The sequence below is a fragment of the Neoarius graeffei genome, chromosome 12 (genome assembly GCF_027579695.1).
Source record: "Neoarius graeffei isolate fNeoGra1 chromosome 12, fNeoGra1.pri, whole genome shotgun sequence".
Taxonomy (NCBI): domain Eukaryota; kingdom Metazoa; phylum Chordata; class Actinopteri; order Siluriformes; family Ariidae; genus Neoarius; species Neoarius graeffei.
Window position 1 is genome coordinate 66,010,582 of NC_083580.1, and position 17,685 is coordinate 66,028,266.

At 41.8% G+C, this 17,685-nt stretch overlaps 1 protein-coding gene across 1 annotated transcript in view; it reads left to right on the forward strand.

Moving 5' to 3' along the window:
* fam53c (family with sequence similarity 53 member C) overlaps nucleotides 1–17,685 on the forward strand; it is a 40,893-nt gene extending 23,208 nt beyond the window's left edge. Inside the window, exons 2-5 of the mRNA XM_060936260.1 lie at nucleotides 1,796–1,977; nucleotides 2,086–2,146; nucleotides 2,416–3,260; nucleotides 16,373–17,685. Coding sequence (XP_060792243.1) covers nucleotides 2,140–2,146; nucleotides 2,416–3,260; nucleotides 16,373–16,651 — 1,131 coding nt within the window. The 5' untranslated portion in view covers nucleotides 1,796–1,977; nucleotides 2,086–2,139 and the 3' untranslated portion in view covers nucleotides 16,652–17,685. The remainder of the gene's footprint in view (nucleotides 1–1,795; nucleotides 1,978–2,085; nucleotides 2,147–2,415; nucleotides 3,261–16,372) is intronic.

Sequence of the window (17,685 nt, forward strand, 5' to 3'; positions counted from 1 at the left end):
GCTTTCGCAGATAGCTTTTCGCAGACAGTTGTAATTTATCGTTGAGCGGGGAGTAATAGGCGTGCGCGATGTTATTCACCGGCACAACGCAAGGGGGCGTGAAGTCGCTAGGAGTAGTTGGTGGGTGTGGTTAGTGGAGTGTTTATCCTCCGGTTACTTATAATGACTAGAACTTTTTTTTTTTATAATGACTAGAACTGGAGTCGTATAGATGTACGTACTTCCTCAATCAACCGCTCTTCATGCTGCTCCATCTTCGCTCGTGTTTTTAAAAATGCCGGTCGTGAAAACAAACCAAACCGGGAAAGTAGGGAAGCGGAAGTGCGTGTACAGCGGATGTAGAGTGGACCAATCAGAGCCCTCTTGTCTGCGAGGCTTCTGCGGTGGTCACAATTTTTGGGAGGTGCGTGCAGAGCGTCTGCGAAGGTGGGGGGGGGCTACGCAGACACTGTCTGCGACGCTATCTGCGAGGACTGCGTTGTCAGCATAAATTGGCCTTTAGAGTGGACCATTTTGTGTCTGAAAGTAGGCCTATTTACCAGATTAAAGTTATTTGACTTCTGCCGAAGTCTGCGCTTCACTGCCGTTTGATAAGGTGAAATATTTCCCGACTGTTAATAGTGGCTATTTGTTTGAACAACATGACAAATTTTACATTAAAAGTATAGTGTAGGCTAAAAAATGAAGTCAAAATTTATTATTAGTAGCATACTGTATTTGTGTAACCACATGTTATGTTCACTAGCACGTCCCTGCACCATAGCTTACGTGAACAAGCGGTAATAGGATATTACTTTATAATGATTTATATAATTATGTATTTATATATAATTGTTATATAAAATATTTATATATTTAACTAAACTAACAAAAAACTAACTTTTTAGGTTAAATAGGCCCAGATGATATATGCATGTTTATGACAGGAGGGGGCGTGGTATCACGATGGTGGCTCTCCATCGTGATGGATGACCACCATCGTCGATGGACGATGGCATCGTCTATCGGCACAGCCCTACTGGGCGGAGGCATCCCCATCGACACCGTTGGCGTCGAGTTCTATCTAGTTCTTGCATGAAAGCTGAGGCATTTATATTATATTTGATGGTAACTTCATGTTGTGCTGTGAGGTTCTCTGCACTTTAACTTTTGAACCAACAGGTGCATTTGGATAAGTAAAGCCTATTTTTCTGCATTTTTGTAGTCCTGGTAATCTTTTATATTGGTAAAGTTGTTTATAGGACCATTTCTCAGTGTCTTTGTTTTTTTAATCAATAGTTTTTCAGTAATAACTTGAATATTTAACATATCACTCAATTTTAATCACAAAAAGAGAAAATCGCAACAATTTCTCGCAACTTTCACTTCCTCCCGTAATGTAATCGCAACAAAAACCTAAAAAAAACCACTGCGACTTTCAGCGCAATTTTTTGGAAAACCCCCCGCAACATCAGACATTTTAGCCCGCAACAATCACAAAAAAGGCCCACGGAATCCTGGGGGGATGGAATGGCGCACTCAAAGAGCCAAACTTTACCGGCTAAACAGAACATGTTCCCGATCTTGTATTAATTTAGACAGTAAACTGTTTAACACGTACAGTTTCCAGGGGGTGATGTCATTTTCGTAAGACTAGCACTTTAACTTTGTTCTCAGTTGTTTTTGATCACAATTTCACTCAATCGGAAAATTATTCTGTGTAAACCTGAACGATTTTGTCCTGCTGTGTGAACGATTTTGGTTCTGATCCGTCTCTGAGCACTGAGTGATTTTCTGCCTCTCGTGTTTTTCTCAGGTGATGACGAAATCATGACGATGTTTAAAACGTTTTGGGGATCTGTTCTCCAAAGAGATGCTGAAGAGAAGTCCGTTGTGATGTGATTCTCTCGGATGCCTATCGACTTTTGCTTTAGAACGTCACGCGTGCTGAGCTATGGTGATGCTAATTCATAGCCTTAGCATTAACATCATCAGCTGGTAAAGATGGTTTTAGGTATTAATAAATACTGATTGATATTAGACACAAAAACATAGAGTTCCTTCCTTTCTTGATGTCATTTTTTTTTTTTTCCTCCTCCCTTTCAGCCTCTACATGATGGTCACAGCCATGCTGAAACCTGCTGGTCCACAGATGGATTGATGCCTGGTGAGTTTTCCTGAATGTTATTGTGAACATGTTTTTCTCGTTGTCCCGCAATCTGCTGTGGCGCTCAAGCAGAATGAACACGGTGGTGTAAGTGAAATGAGGGAAATTAGGAGCCGACCCTACCTGTGTGAATCTAACGATGCTGATCTTTGCTTGTTGGCGTGCTCCGATTGAAAGAGCCAGGAAATTTGATAAGTTTTTGTGGGTGGGACATTGGAGCGAGTAAAACTTGTGCTTTTTTTTTTTTCTTTTCCCTTCCCCCCCAACAGAAAGCAGTTACTGGCAACTCTGCCCTTCCTCAAATTCTGGTGTGCAGGGCGTGCTGAGTTCCAGCTTCCCCCCCGGCCCTGTGCCTCTGGGACCTTCTGCTTCCCACCTGCCGGAGGGGGACAACCTGAATCGTCCGCTCGCCCCGAGCACCTCTGTGACGGACCTGTCTTTTCCCGGGCCACCCCCTCCCCCCCCGCCACCCCCAAAACGCCACTGTCGTTCGCTGTCTGTGCCGGAGGACCTCTCACGCTGCCGGTACACCTGGCGGCCAAGTGCCTCCAAGGTCTGGACACCAGTGAACCGCCGATGCCACAGTGGAGGGGGCGTGGGGGGGCCGTGTCCGCTGCGTGCCCCCAGTTCCTCTCTTAATTCCTCCCTGCATTCTTCTTCGAGCCCCACTTTCTTCAGCTTGGCCCTTTCCCCAGATTCCCCGCTGCCGTGGAGTTTCCCCTGGGACCCGAGTGACGCAGCTGGAGGCGGCGCCTGTTGCTGCTTCTTCCCTTCTGCTTCGTCGTGCTCTTCCTCTCCGTCTCCTCTTCACCCTCCTCCTCCTCCACAGCGACGCTTCTCGCTCTCTCCTGTGCTCATCCGTGAAGCCGCCGCCCACTTCCTGCCTCCACCTCAGGCTCCCCTACAGCCTGCGTCCCATCCTCCGGCCGTGCCTGCCTCACCGTCCTCCGCATGCAGCACTCCATCTTCCGTGCGCCGTGCTCTTCCTCCTCAACTTCCACGCTGTCACTCTCAGCCATGTGACCTCCTCCTGCTCAAGCCTGGCCTGAAGCGTCGCAGGGACCCGGACAGACCATGTGCACGGCCTGTGCTAGACTTCGCAAAAATGACACAGGTAACTTTATATATTTAGTGTGTGCTATTCCATGAAATCGAGTCGTGCATGAGCTGATAGCCGACGCGTTGGCTATAAGCAGTGTATGACGAGATTAAGTGGAATAACTGTTTTGTTCTATCCAAGTTCACTGGATTCTGAGAAACGGAGCATTTTTTATTTTTTACTTTTCGCAAATTTGATAAGTTTATGTGACAATTTCTGCTTAGAATGTACAACCCCGATTCCAAAAAAGTTGGGACAAAGTACAAATTGTAAATAAAAACGGAATGCAATAATTTACAAATCTCAAAAACTGATATTGTATTCGCAATAGAACATAGACAACATATTAAATGTTGAAAGTGAGACATTTTGAAATTTCATGCCAAATATTGGCTCATTTGAAATTTCATGACAGCAACACATCTCAAAAAAGTTGGGACAGGGGCAATAAGAGGCTGGAAAAGTTAAAGGTACAAAAAAGGAACAGCTGGAGGACCAAATTGCAACTCATTAGGTCAATTGGCAATAGGTCATTAACATGACTGGGTATAAAAAGAGCATCTTGGAGTGGCAGCGGCTCTCAGAAGTAAAGATGGGAAGAGGATCACCAATCCCCCTAATTCTGTGCCGACAAATATTGGAGCAATATCAGAAAGGAGTTCGACAGTGTAAAATTGCAAAGAGTTTGAACATATCATCATCTACAGTGCATAATATCATCAAAAGATTCAGAGAATCTGGAAGAATCTCTGTGCGTAAGGGTCAAGGTCGGAAAACCATACTGGGTGCCCGTGATCTTCGGGCCCTTAGACGGCACTGCATCACATACAGGCATGCTTCTGTATTGGAAATCACAAAATGGGCTCAGGAATATTTCCAGAGAACATTATCTGTGAACACAATTCACCATGCCATCTGCCGTTTCCAGCTAAAACTCTATAGTTCAAAGAAGCCGTATCTAAACATGATCCAGAAGCGCAGACGTCTTCTCTGGGCCAAGGCTCATTTAAAATGGACTGTGGCAAAGTGGAAAACTGTTCTGTGGTCAGACGAATCAAAATTTGAAGTTCTTTATGGAAATCAGGGACGCCGTGTCATTCGGACTAAAGAGGAGAAGGACGACCCAAGTTGTTATCAGCGCTCAATTCAGAAGCCTGCATCTCTGATGGTATGGGGTTGCATTAGTGCGTGTGGCATGGGCAGCTTACACATCTGGAAAGACACCATCAATGCTGAAAGGTATATCCAGGTTCTAGAGCAACATATGCTCCCATCCAGACGACGTCTCTTTCAGGGAAGACCTTGCATTTTCCAACATGACGATGCCAAACCACATACTGCATCAATTACAGCATCATGGCTGCGTAGAAGAAGGGTCTGGGTACTGAACTGGCCAGCCTGCAGTCCAGATCTTTCACCCATAGAAAACATTTGGCGCATCATAAAACGGAAGATACGACAAAAAAGACCTAAGACAGTTGAGCAACTAAAATCCTGCATTAGACAAGAATGGGTTAACATTCCTATCCCTAAACTTGAGCAACTTGTCTCCTCAGTCCCCAGACGTTTACAGACTGTTGTAAAGAGAAAAGGGGATGTCTCACAGTGGTAAACATGGCCTTGTCCCAACTTTTTTGAGATGTGTTGTTGTCATGAAATTTAAAATCACCTAATTTTTCTCTTTAAATGATACATTTTCTCAGTTTAAACATTTGATATGTCATCTACGTTCTATTCTGAATAAAATATGGAATTTTGAAACTTCCACATCATTGCATTCCGTTTTTATTTACAATTTGTACTTTGTCCCAACTTTTTTGGAATCGGGGTTGTAAACAAACTGGCAAAATGACCGTAGCAATTTGTGAGAAATGCTACAATAATAAATCTTGTAAAATAAAATGGAATGAAAAGGGTTTTTTTTTCCTTCTGTAGGGTTTTTTGGTGGATAGAAAACCCACTTAAAAATTCATTACCGCCACTGACAGGGCTGGAGTGTGGAACAGGAGATATTTGGGGGGGGGGGATGTAACTGTATATTCTTTTAGCTATTCTTTTAAATACTTGATCATTTTTTGGGGTTTTGTTTTCAAGTAGAGTTTTTATTTCGTCCTTGGTTGGTTCAGCAACATGCTCCGCCATTTTGTTTTTCTCTGCCCACGGTATGAGTGGATATCCTAGTAGTAGAGTAGCCAGTCAGAGCATGCGACTGCTCATATCCAGTGAATGGATAGAAAAATTAATAAATATATAAAATATTTATTTCTTTTTTTTTCAGTTTTATTTATTTGATGTTTTCTTCTTTAGGGTTTTTTGGTGGATAGCAAACCCACTTAAAGGAACAGTCCACCGTACTTCCATAATGAAATATGCTCTTACCTGAATTGAGACGAGCTGCTCCGTACTTCTCCGAGCTTTGCGCGACCTCCCAGTCAGTCAGACGCGCTGTCACTCCTGTTAGCAATGTAGCTAGGCTCAGTATGGCCAATGGTATTTTTTGGGGCTGTAGTTAGATGCAACCAAACTCTTCTGCGTTTTTCCTGTTTACATAGGTTTATATGACCAGTGATATGAAACAAGTTCAGTTACACAAATTGAAACGTAGCGATTTTCTATGCTATGGAAAGTCCGCACTATAATGACAGGCGTACTAACACCTTCTGCGCGCTTCGGCAGCGCATTGATATCTGAGCTCCGTATCAATGCGCTGTCGAAGCGTGCAGAAGGTGTTAGTACGCCTGTCATTATAGTGCGGACTTTCCATAGCATAGAAAATCGCTACGTTTCAATTTGTGTAACTGAACTTGTTTCATATCACTGGTCATATAAACCTATGTAAACAGGAAAAACATGGAAGAGTTTGGTCGCATCTAACTACAGCCCCCAAAAATACCATTGGCCATGCTGAGCCTAGCTACATTGCTAACAGGAGTGACAGCGCGTCTGACTGCGTCTGACTGACTGGGAGGTCGCGCAAAGCTCGGATAGGTACGGAGCAGCTCGTCTCAATTCAGATAAGAGCATATTTCATTATGGAAATACGGTGGACTGTTCCTTTAAAAGTGCATTACTGCCACACTCCAGCCCTGTAGGTGGCGGTAATGCACTTATTTATATATAATAAATAAAATACACATAATGTATATACAGTACTGTGCAAAAGTCTTAGGCACATGTAAAGAAATGCTGTTGACCAAAAATGGCTTAAAAAGTAATGAAATGAAATTTAACATTAAAAAATATTATAGTGGTAAGCCATAATAAATGAAAGTCAGTTTGATAAGGAAATGATCTGTAGGTTTTACTGAGCATCTTCCAGAACCAGCCACAGTTCTTCTGGACACTTTGACTGTCACATTCGCTTCTTCATTTTGCACCAAAACCCAGCAGCCTTCATTATGTTTCCTTTTTTAATCTGAAAAGTGCTCGCTTATGGAATATGCTGCTCAGATACAAACTTAAAAAAAAAAATCTGTAACATTTTAATTTTGTGCTGGAAAATGAACATTTGGATTCTAAAATGTTTTTGTACCGACTTGATAATGAAGTCATAAAATAGAAATCTATAACAAAGTTTGTATGAAAAAAAATAGGGTGTCTAAGACTTATTTACACACGCAGTACTGTGTGGTTGTATTTGCATAATATAATATTCTTCAATTTTCTCTTTTATATGGAATATTTTCTTGTGATTTGTATTACAGTTTTAAAGCCTCAGAAGAGCTGGTTGAGTACGTGCCAGTTTCTCATCACATAATTTTGCCCATGAAAGAAGCGGTGATCTCTTGAAGTTATCGGGTGGTGACTAATAATCTGTACTCATAGTAGAATACCATAAAATTCACAAAATTAGTTTTAAAATCTATTATTTGGTATAAAACGTGCACGGTACTGCTTTATCTTTCTCACAGGGTGACCTACTGAACAGGATGCCCTTTAGTCAGACAGTGTGAAAATACAACAAACACGCTCATGCGGGTTTTTTTTAATATATATTTTTTGAGACTGATTCTCACATGGTGTTTTACTGTGCATGTAGTGCACTAGGTGTAGGGCCACTGGATTGTACCCTAAGTAGTGCGCACATTCTGAATAGCAAACAATTTGGTGCTCAGACCTAGATTAGTAACCTGGAACTAAATATCAGTGATGACATTCAAGTAGGCAGATAAATATAAAGAATATGAAATTTATTCGACATTAGACAGTTGGTGTAGTATTACTGTAGATCGGTGTGCTGTGCTGTCGAGTAGAAGGATATTTTGAGCTGTTGCTGTTGGAGCGAATGACTTCATCTGGATCGATGTCAGGACTCGATGTTGGCGGTAGTCCGACTGTCCAGGACAACCAAATGTTTGGTCCAGACAAGTCAAATCCGCATCTGCCTGTCCGACAGGACAAGGTGATTATTTGTTGAAAATCGTCATGTTTATAGTAATTATTCAAGAGTTACATCAATAACGTTCCAACAAAACTAGGTCAATCCCCTTATGAAATTCCGGGGAAGCCAAGTACAGCAGGTGCGTGTATAAAGAAAATAAAATAATAAACAAAATAATAATAACCACGTTGTAAATTGTAATTATAGATTTTTAGACTTCATCGAAATCAGAGAAATGGTGATACCTCAATAAAATAAATATCTGTGGTGAATCCTTTCATTCGGGCTTTTATTGTATTTTTCTTTTGTATGGTTCACATTTAACCATCTCTCATGTCGTGAAATATTTCGGGGGAATTTTACGACAGTGCTGAACTCACTGACGGTTTTTCTTTCACAGCATCATTCTGTCCCTCTTATGTCCAACTTGTTTTTTTTTTTCAGTTTCATTAAATTAATTCACACTTCAAGTCTTACTGGATTAATCAAGATTTAACTTTATTTCCTCCAGAAGCTTTAAATTTGGGTGAATCTGACTCTTAACCCATGACCTGATCTGCAGTTTATAACACACTCACCATAATGGGGCTTTGGATAGTTTGTTTATTGTTAAAGTTTGAGTTTTATTGAAATATTATAAATCATTAATGCGTCATGATAATCATAACTATACCTGCTTTTTGATCAACTTTTGTTAATCACTTTCCTTTCATTGAACTAGTAAATGCATTGTAATAAGGTTATGGTCAGGACAAGTGAAAAATCTTACTGCTTGTCTGACGGGACCAATGTTGTATTCGAGTCACTAAACTTCGAGTCGGTCAAGTCCGAGTCGTTAAAGAGAATTTCGAGTCGAGTCCGAGAACAAGACTTTAACGGTGGCTGTTGCGGCCTTTACACTACCGTTCAAAAGTTTGGGGTCACTTTGAAATGTCCTTATTTTTGAAAGAAAAGCACTGTTCTTTTCAATGAAGATCACTTTAAACTAATCAGAAATCCACTCTATACATTGCTAATGTGCTAAATGACTATTCTAGCTGCAAATGTCTGGTTTTTGGTGCAATATCTCCATAGGTGTATAGAGGCCCATTTCCAGCAACTCTCACTCCAGTGTTCTAATGGTACAATGTGTTTGCTCATTGCCTCAGAAGGCTAATGGATGATTAGAAAACCCTTGTACAATCATGTTAGCACAGCTGAAAACAGTTGAGCTCTTTAGAGAAGCTATAAAACTGACCTTCCTTTGAGCAGATTGAGTTTCTGGAGCATCACATTTGTGGGGTCGATTAAATGCTCAAAATGGCCAGAAAAATGTCTTGACTACCGTATTTTCTGGACTATAAGCCGCTACTTTTTTCCTAGGTTTTGAACCATGCGGCTTATACAAAGGTGCGGCTATTCTGTGGATTTTTCTTCCACCGCTAGGGGCGCTCTAACCGGAAGTAGAATCAAAAATAAGATAGACGGAAAATCAATGCAAAGAAGAATTAGCAGATCTTTAGCAGATAGAACACGCACGACAAATTACTAACTGGTAATTATTTTCAAATCCAGCGAAGATAATTAAAGTGACTTGTGGTTTCAAACACAGGAGAAATGAAGGTAAATAAATACCGGTTATTTTCTCTTGGTTCTGTTCCGTTTTAATCAGCAAAGTTGCTGCCGTGTTAAAAGGCACTGTTCGGAAAGAATCTGTTCAGGTACATACATGTACATTTACAGTACAAAATCGTTCTGTACATGCAGTAAATATCTAATTTTTCAACATAGATATCTGTGGCTTATAGCCCGGTGCAGCTTGTATATCTTTTTTTAAATTTTTTTTTAAAAATAGAGCGGATGCGGCTTATATACAGGTGCGCTCTATAGTCCAGAAAATACGGTATATTTTCTATTCATTTTACAACTTATGGTGGTAAATAAAAGTGTGACTTTTCATGGAAAACACAAAATTGTCTGGGTGACCCCAAACTTTTGAACGGTAGTGTATGTGAAAGCGTCTCTGCTGCTGTGTTGGACTAAAGGCCAATTTATGCTGACAACCCAGTCCTCGCAGACGGTGTCGCAGACAGTGCCTGCGTAGCCCCCCCACCTTTGCAGACGCTCTGCGCGCACCTCCCAAAAATTGTGACCACCGCAGAAGCCTCGCAGACAAGAGGGCTCTGATTGGTCCACTCTACATCCGCTGTACACGCACTTCCGCTTCCCTACTTTCCCGGCTTGGTTTGTTTTCACGACCGGCATTTTTAAAAACACGAGCGAAGATGGAGCAGCATGAAGAGCGGTTGATTGAGGAAGTACGTACACCTATATGACTCCAGTTCTAGTCATTATAAAAAAAAAAAAGTTCTAGTCATTATAAGTAACCGGAGGATAAACACTCCACTAACCACACACACGAACAACTACTAGCGACTTCGCGCCCCCTTGCGTTGTGCCGGTGAATAACATCGCGCACGCCTATTACTCCCCGCTCAACGATAAATTACAACTGTCTGCAAAAAGCTATCCACGAAAGCCTTGTCGCAAGAGCATGCAGAGGCCTTAACGTTCCTGTTCGACTGACCCATTTTAGGTAATAGGCTACAGATAAAAAGCTCATTCATCGCTCAGCAAGCCCCGCCCACCATCAACAGGGCAAATAACATGAGAGAGGGTTAACACTAGCTAGTTCATTGCTCAGTAAGCCCCGCTATCAACAGAGCAATGAACACAGCATGTCACAGACTTCTCTGGGTGGAGTCTTGCCAAATGATGACTCAAGTTCGAGGATGTCCCCGTCGTCTCCTCGATGATACTTCTACATATGGAACACACAGCAGTGCCTTTTTTTTTTTCTTCCCCTCCACTGCACGAGAAGTCTGTATAAGCAAAGTGGACAATCCTAGGGGCTTCTCTCCAGGCATTTTAGTACCATTAACGTTAGTTTGTTCCTGAACATGACGTATATGAAGAGGTGAATGTGCATTCTCTTGCACGAAATTAGTATGAAATTTAATGTAGATGTAAATATCTTATGCCAAATTATTCTGGCATGTTAGAAAAAATAAAGAAAAAATCCGAGTCCTCGCCTCCAATTTACGAGTCTGAATGCAGTTAATGAACGAGTCCGAGTCATCGGTGCTGAAGCCTTGTCCAAGTCACGAGTCCTTAAAATTAGGGCACGAGTTGGACTCAAGTACTACAAGCCTGGACTGGACGAGTGGATTCAAAAGTTAATTCAAGTCAAGTTTATTTCTATAGCGCTTTTAACAATAAACATTGTCGCAAAGCAGCTTTACAGAATTTGAACGACTTAAAACACGAGCTAATTTTATCCCTAATCTATCCCCAATGAGCAAGCCTGTGGCGACGGTGGCAAGGAAAAACTCCCTCAGACAACATGAGGAAGAAACCTCGAGAGGAACCAGACTCAAAAGGGAACCCATCCTCATTTGGGCAACAACAGACAACATGACTATAACATTAACAGTTTTAACATGAAGTCTGTTTCGTTGATGTTATAAACTCTTCAACTGATGGAAACTTGAGTGCAAAACTGTTCATGACAACTGCAGTCCTAAAGTTAGCAAGTAACTGTCACCCTAGCCATAAGAGTATTACTGTAAGTGTCCAGAGCATCTTCCAAGTGCGACTTTTGACTCTCCGTATGGGGCCGTCCTCCATAGGAGTGATGTGATGAGACTCCAGACAGCAGGGATGAGAATTTTCCGCTTTTCGGTGGATTTCCGCTTTTTCTGAGCAAAAATCGATATTATGCCAAATCCGTTGATTATTATTTTTTTTTTTCCATTGAGGGGGGTTGGGGTATGTTCCTTCATGATACTCAAGCATACGACTGTGTTACATGTTTACATTTTCGCCATCTTTAGTCTCGCGGTAGAATACGTGTTATCTACAATGTAATTGGCCAAAACATCGCTGGCGAGAGCATGATAGCCAATCATAACAGTTCTTACAAGAGTGTGGGAGAGAACAAAAGCCAATCATAACAGTTCTTACAAAAGTACCCGCATCTGTTCTATTTTATCGAAACTTGCACATGTTCATCGTCGCTGCGCTTCAAAAATACGTTTCTCTTTTGTATCGGCTTTTTTACTCAAAATGCCGAATACAATTGACAAGCGAGACGAAGCGAAGGTACGTGAAATCGATGCTGGTATAAAAAACAGAGAGAGGACTGACAAGCTCTTGTCTTTGGCCAAAAGGCTGAAGAAGTCGTCGAAATGATTAAATGAAAATGAGAAGGGACTGTGAACTATAAATAATTGTATAAAGTGTACATAGACATTATCCCATAAACTTAGCATTCGTTTGATTTAATACATTGAACATGTATATGATAGTAAATCTGAATTAATGCTGACAGTTTTGAAAACTTAAATATTTCAAAAGACTTTTTGAAATCATATGCAACTAATGAGGACATAGGGTGACTGAGGGTGATTAGGGTGATAGGGTGATTTTCTCCCTAAGAAATTTTATTTAATATATGAACATTTTGATAATTAATAAAACTTGCATTTAATGTGAATTTAGTTTGTCATTTTTGTTGATCATAAATTCTAACCATACCCTTGAATGTAGAATGTGATTTTATTTTGAATTCAAACAATACTCCTATTGATTTGAAACACATTTTCATGTAAATATATAAAAAAAAACCCAGATTTTTTTATCTACTACAGCTCAGATTGCAGGAAAAGTGGTTTGTAAGGCTTTATTTTTCAAAATTTTCCTGGGGGGGTATCCCTCCCAGACCCCCGGCTTCGGGCGCCATCTTGTTTTCTGCTTTTTTGGTGACCACCCACTCTCATCCCTGAGATAGACGTAAGGCATCGGGATGGATCAGGCAGGTCCGAGGTTGTTGAGCCCTCAACGTTTTGGTCCATTTGGGGCTGCAGATTTGGCTGATTTTTGTTTAAAAAAAAAAAAAAACTGTTTTAAAGGAGAACTGAAGGCAAATTTTTTTTAATCAAAATTCTGTTTGGGGCGGCACGGTGGTGTAGTGGTTAGCGCTGTCGCCTCACAGCAAGAAGGTCCGGGTTCGAGCCCCGTGGCCAGCGAGGGCCTTTCTGTGCGGAGTTTGCATGTTCTCCCCGTGTCCGCGTGGGTTTCCTCCGGGTGCTCCGGTTTCCCCCACAGTCCAAAGACATGCAGGTTAGGTTAACTGGTGACTCTAAATTGACCGTAGGTGTGAATGTGAGTGTGAATGGTTGTCTGTGTCTATGTGTCAGCCCTGTGATAACCTGGCGACTTGTCCAGGGTGTACCCCGCCTTTCGCCCGTAGTCAGCTGGGATAGGCTCCAGCTTGCCTGCGACCCTGTAGAACAGAATAAAGCAGCTACAGATAATGAGATGAGATGAAATTCTATTCATCTCATTTTATAAAATATAGGAATGCATTTCTGACCGCTATTTTGTCACTGCTATAGCAAGTTGAGTATTTTGAAATACACTATGTAATATCAGTCCGTATGTCAAAGCAATGGCCGTAAACGCGATTTGCTGAGACCTGTGCGAGACATTGTAGGATGGAAGTAAAACGTACAGCGGAAATCAAAGTGACCATCTGCCAACGTTGTCAAAAGATGCGCGCGCCCTCCTTCGAATGCTGACGTAATCAAGCCGGAAGTTTTCCCTGTGTCTGAAATCGCTCCCTACTTATTATATAGGGCACTATATAGTGGGGACGCCATTTTGTAGTGCTGTCTGAAACCTTAGTGAAGACTGTGGGAAATGCGCTCAGTATAATGTATTTATTTTGAAAACCCACCAGCTGCCTGATCTGGCATGTTTTAATTGTGCAACAGTAATGACGTAAATGCCAGCGTGACCAGTCCTTATCCTGTCGTCTTTCCAGCTCTTCTCTACTGCACGTTGGTCTGAAGTCGTATGGAATAATCTCCATCACTGGTGAAGCTGGCAAATCTCAAAATTAATCTAAATTGGAATGATATGGTGATCTGGCCGCCGTGTAAACGGTTTTCAAGATGGCGGCGCTGACACTTCACATTTGAAGTCTCGCACAAGTCTCGTGAAGATCGCATGGATAAGCGACGCCTGCCGTGGAGCATGCGAACTACATTCAACACGGCTAAAAACTGAAAAGGCCGATAAGTGTAATATAATATGCCAATACGAGTCACGATATAAGGTTAATAAAACCAAAAACGTAATTGAATAACACATTAATTAAGAAATAAAGCAAGTTTAAAAATGACTTCAGTTCTCCTTTAAAGTGCATATCCTGGACCAAATTCGTTTTTTTTTTTATATGAAAGTATGTCCCTTTACACGCTCATCCAGAAGGGTAATTTTGCACAAGGCCATCTGTCTACAGCAGAAAAAATAAAATAAAACGCGTCTGGAAAAATCACAAGGGAGTCTGGAGCCAGATTTGTGGCGTCACCTGTGGAAGCGCCAGCAGGCTGTGCGAGCTTTGCACGGTTTCAGTGCACAGCCTGTGTACACCAAGTTTAGCAGCTAGCAATTTTGCATTGAAATATGGAATTGTCACCCGAGCGCAATGTGGGAAACGATGAGTACTAATCCCATCAAGATTGGTGTTGCTACACCCTCCTACGATACATCTGTTAACCATTTTAATAATTACACGATAACGTTGAAGAAATTTGCAGAAAACCACCTAGTGGAGCGGATAGCTGGTAAAATATTTCACTTGGTGAGCAAAGCACCAAATTTTGCATGAAACTTTTGTCTGCATGTACCTGACCAAAAATCATCGTTGGCCACTCAAGTTTCCACCATTTTCAAGATGGCTGCCATGATTTTCAAAATGGTGTAATAAACGCAGTAATAAGGAAAATGACTTGTCACTATCAATAACTGAAGGCCGAGGGATTATCCTTTTACCACCTACAGCTATAACACTTTAACGTATGGGATACAACTAGGTTCGAAGATGGAATTCCTACACCTAGCCCGATCGTTCATCCAGTGCAATTTAACTCCCGTGCGATCTGTACACCATTCGAGGGACTTTTAGCCCCGTCCCTCTTGGCTCGGCTCTCCCGCGTTGGCACACTCCGTCAATTCAGATACGACATCACGACCCGTATATACGGGGCGGATCGTAATGTATTTGGGAGACTTTGTATCAATAATGAACAAAGCTTACACTGAACCCCATGCCGAGTTTAACAGCAGTAAATTGCACCATTGTGCCCTCGTAGTGTTTGCAATTTACTCTTTTGAGAATATAAAACAACAGTTTCTTATGCCGGTTTTCCACTACAAACGCGGCTGAGTTGGGCTGAGCCGTGCCGTGCTGAGTCGGGCTGAGCGGGGCTGTTGGAGTTGCATTTCGACTACAACCGCGCTGAACCGTGCTGGCTGGAAGTGGGTGGACACATTGGGTGGAGTTAGCGAAAGTGGGTGGACGTCAGGTGATGTCGTTAAGCAGCACAAACAGTGACATCAGTGAGCTTTTAAGCGGTAGTCTCACGACCCGGATAGTAAACAATAAACATGGAGGACATGGAGTCGTTAGTGTTGCTGGTCTTGGTGCTGTGGCTTGTTGTCACCGACAACGTGGACAGATACTGGCAAGAGCGTATAGATGAGGCGAGGCGCATAAGGCTTCAGAAATTCTCGTAATTCGTAATTCTTCTCCTTCCGGGTTTGCGGTGTTTACAGATCCCAGCGCGCTCGCGGGGCGTGTGTGGGCATGTGAGGACACTCCTCCTCACCAATCAGTGCACAGGGGAGTGTCTGCTCACGCCCCCAGCCTCACTCGGCTCGCTTTGGCTCGCTTCAGCCCCACTCCAAAACGGTGCGAGTGTTAGGGGCTAAGCAGGGCTGAAACGAGCGGAGTCGTGCTGGTTTTTGGTAGTCGAAACGCGAGCCGTGTCGGGCTGAAGTGAGCTGAAAAAGGGTAGTGGAAAAGGGCCATTAGTTGCCCTTTTGAATCAAACTTTTATCATGCTCCTGGACAGTTTTGATCCAGGTTGAATTATTTTGAAAGAATAGTCATTATAACTTCACTCACATAATAACCAAAGCCTTCTACATTAAAATTGTGAAAATCCGGCCAAAAAAACGACCACGATAAAGATACATGTCCATATTTCGGAAATTTGGTTGTTGAAAATGACGCCATTTTGAAAACGGCGGCGGCCATCTTTAAAATGGCGGAAATCGCGATGGCCAACGATTGTTTTGGAAACAGTATGGTTTGATCTACATGTGTGCCAATTTTCATGCTTTGCTCACCAAGTGAAATATTCTGGTGAAAATTTCATGTTAGCCGCTACACTAACCAGGTCGTTTTCTCGTAAACAAACCAGCGCTGATGTAGGATTCAGACGGAGGCGTCCCGTACGCGACGTCACGAAAATCAATGTTTCCCAGGAAATCCAAATGCCAGGTTTTTTCAGAGGCGGACCAATTCGCCTCAAATGGCTTGATTTCAACTGAATTTTTCTGGTATTGCGGAAGGTAAACAAATTGCACAAAATGTGACACACTTTTGACCAATTTTTATATAAAATAGGAGAATTACATTGATCTTGCTCCTGAATTTACCCGTGATATGCACTTTAAGCATGTCGACATTGTATGTTGTTGGGTTTTTTCTTTTCCATATAAATGTCAAAGTTGCTTAATTTGATAGTTTTTTTCCAAGTTGTTAAACTGAAGTCATGTATAATGGAACTGCAGTTAACCTGCTCGAGCACTTCGCAGTGTTCTGACGAAATCTTTTTTTTTTTTTTCCCCTCATCAGACCCGAAGCACAGATCCCCTCAGCTGTTTGGACCGTGGTAGACTTGCCTGCGGAGGCGACCTCTGTATGGGTCTCGAACCTTTTTTTGGAGACTTCAGAGGGTCGTGTTCACCTGCTGAAGGTTTAGGAAGGACGAGTATTGGACCACTGAGTGAAAGCGATGAAGAGGAAGAAGAGGAGGAAAGGGAAGAGGTAGACTCGTCACGCGATGGAGGACAGCAAAGTGTTTTTGAAAGGGATTGTACAGAATTAGACATTACTCTCATTGAGGAGAATTGAAAAAAAAATGTGTAAAGGATGTTGGGTTTTTTTTCCTTTTTTTTTTTTTTTTCTTTTCGCCCTTCCCCACACACACCCCTCTGTTGCATTGCCAGCATTCAGCCCATTTGTTCACCACCTGCTCCAGTGGCAGGCCTCTCAGGAACTCTGCTGCTCTCACAGGGAGCTGTGCAGGTGTATAAAATCTCATCGATGCATCTCATAACGAAGACGATGTTGATTAGTAGCAGTTATTACAGGTTAATGCAGTCGGTTATGGATGTTGACGCAGTTTCATATTACATTCCAGAATCAGTTGCAAAGAAACTCTAAGGATGTGAATATTAGACAGCTGGTGGACACGTGCTAGGAAATTTAGATGTTTTCTAAATTAAAAGAAAAAAAATGACTGACTGACTAAAAAAGGCAGAACTCGAGGGGAACTGAGCGTCTTGAGCTTCTTGCTGTCTTTCTTTTTTCTCGTCTTTTTTTTTCCTTTCAACATGTTTTCTTAGTAGGAATAGTCTTTCGTGGATGATAGTTATGAATAAGTGTTTTTGTTCAGTTTGGGAAAAAAAAAAAAGTCAACACGAGAGCTGTACTTTACTCTTTGGGCCTTTCTACTTCCTGAGAAAAGTCCATCTGATTCAGCATAAGCCTTAAGATGCCTTTTTCCTTTCTCAAAAAGACTTTTGAAGGAAATGACTTGTGTTATCTGTTGTCCTTCCTACTGTTACTTTTTTGCTGTCTCTTTTTTATCTTTTAACCTCTACAATGCATTCCTCTACAAACTGAATACTTTGCGTGTAGGTTGAGTTATGCACTGTATTTTTTGGCAGAAACGGGAAGAAAAAAAAAACCCCAACCACTGTATTTTGAAGGCACACTGAAATGCTGAACACGTCGTATTGTACAGTATTTGTTCGAAACCGATCAACTGAAGATGGTACCTTGAAGGGTGGAAGGTATTTTTTTCCTGTCTTTTTCTGTTGTATGTGTAATAAGATTGAAAGTTCTGATTCAGTTTATGCATAAATAAAGTTTATTTGAAGTTA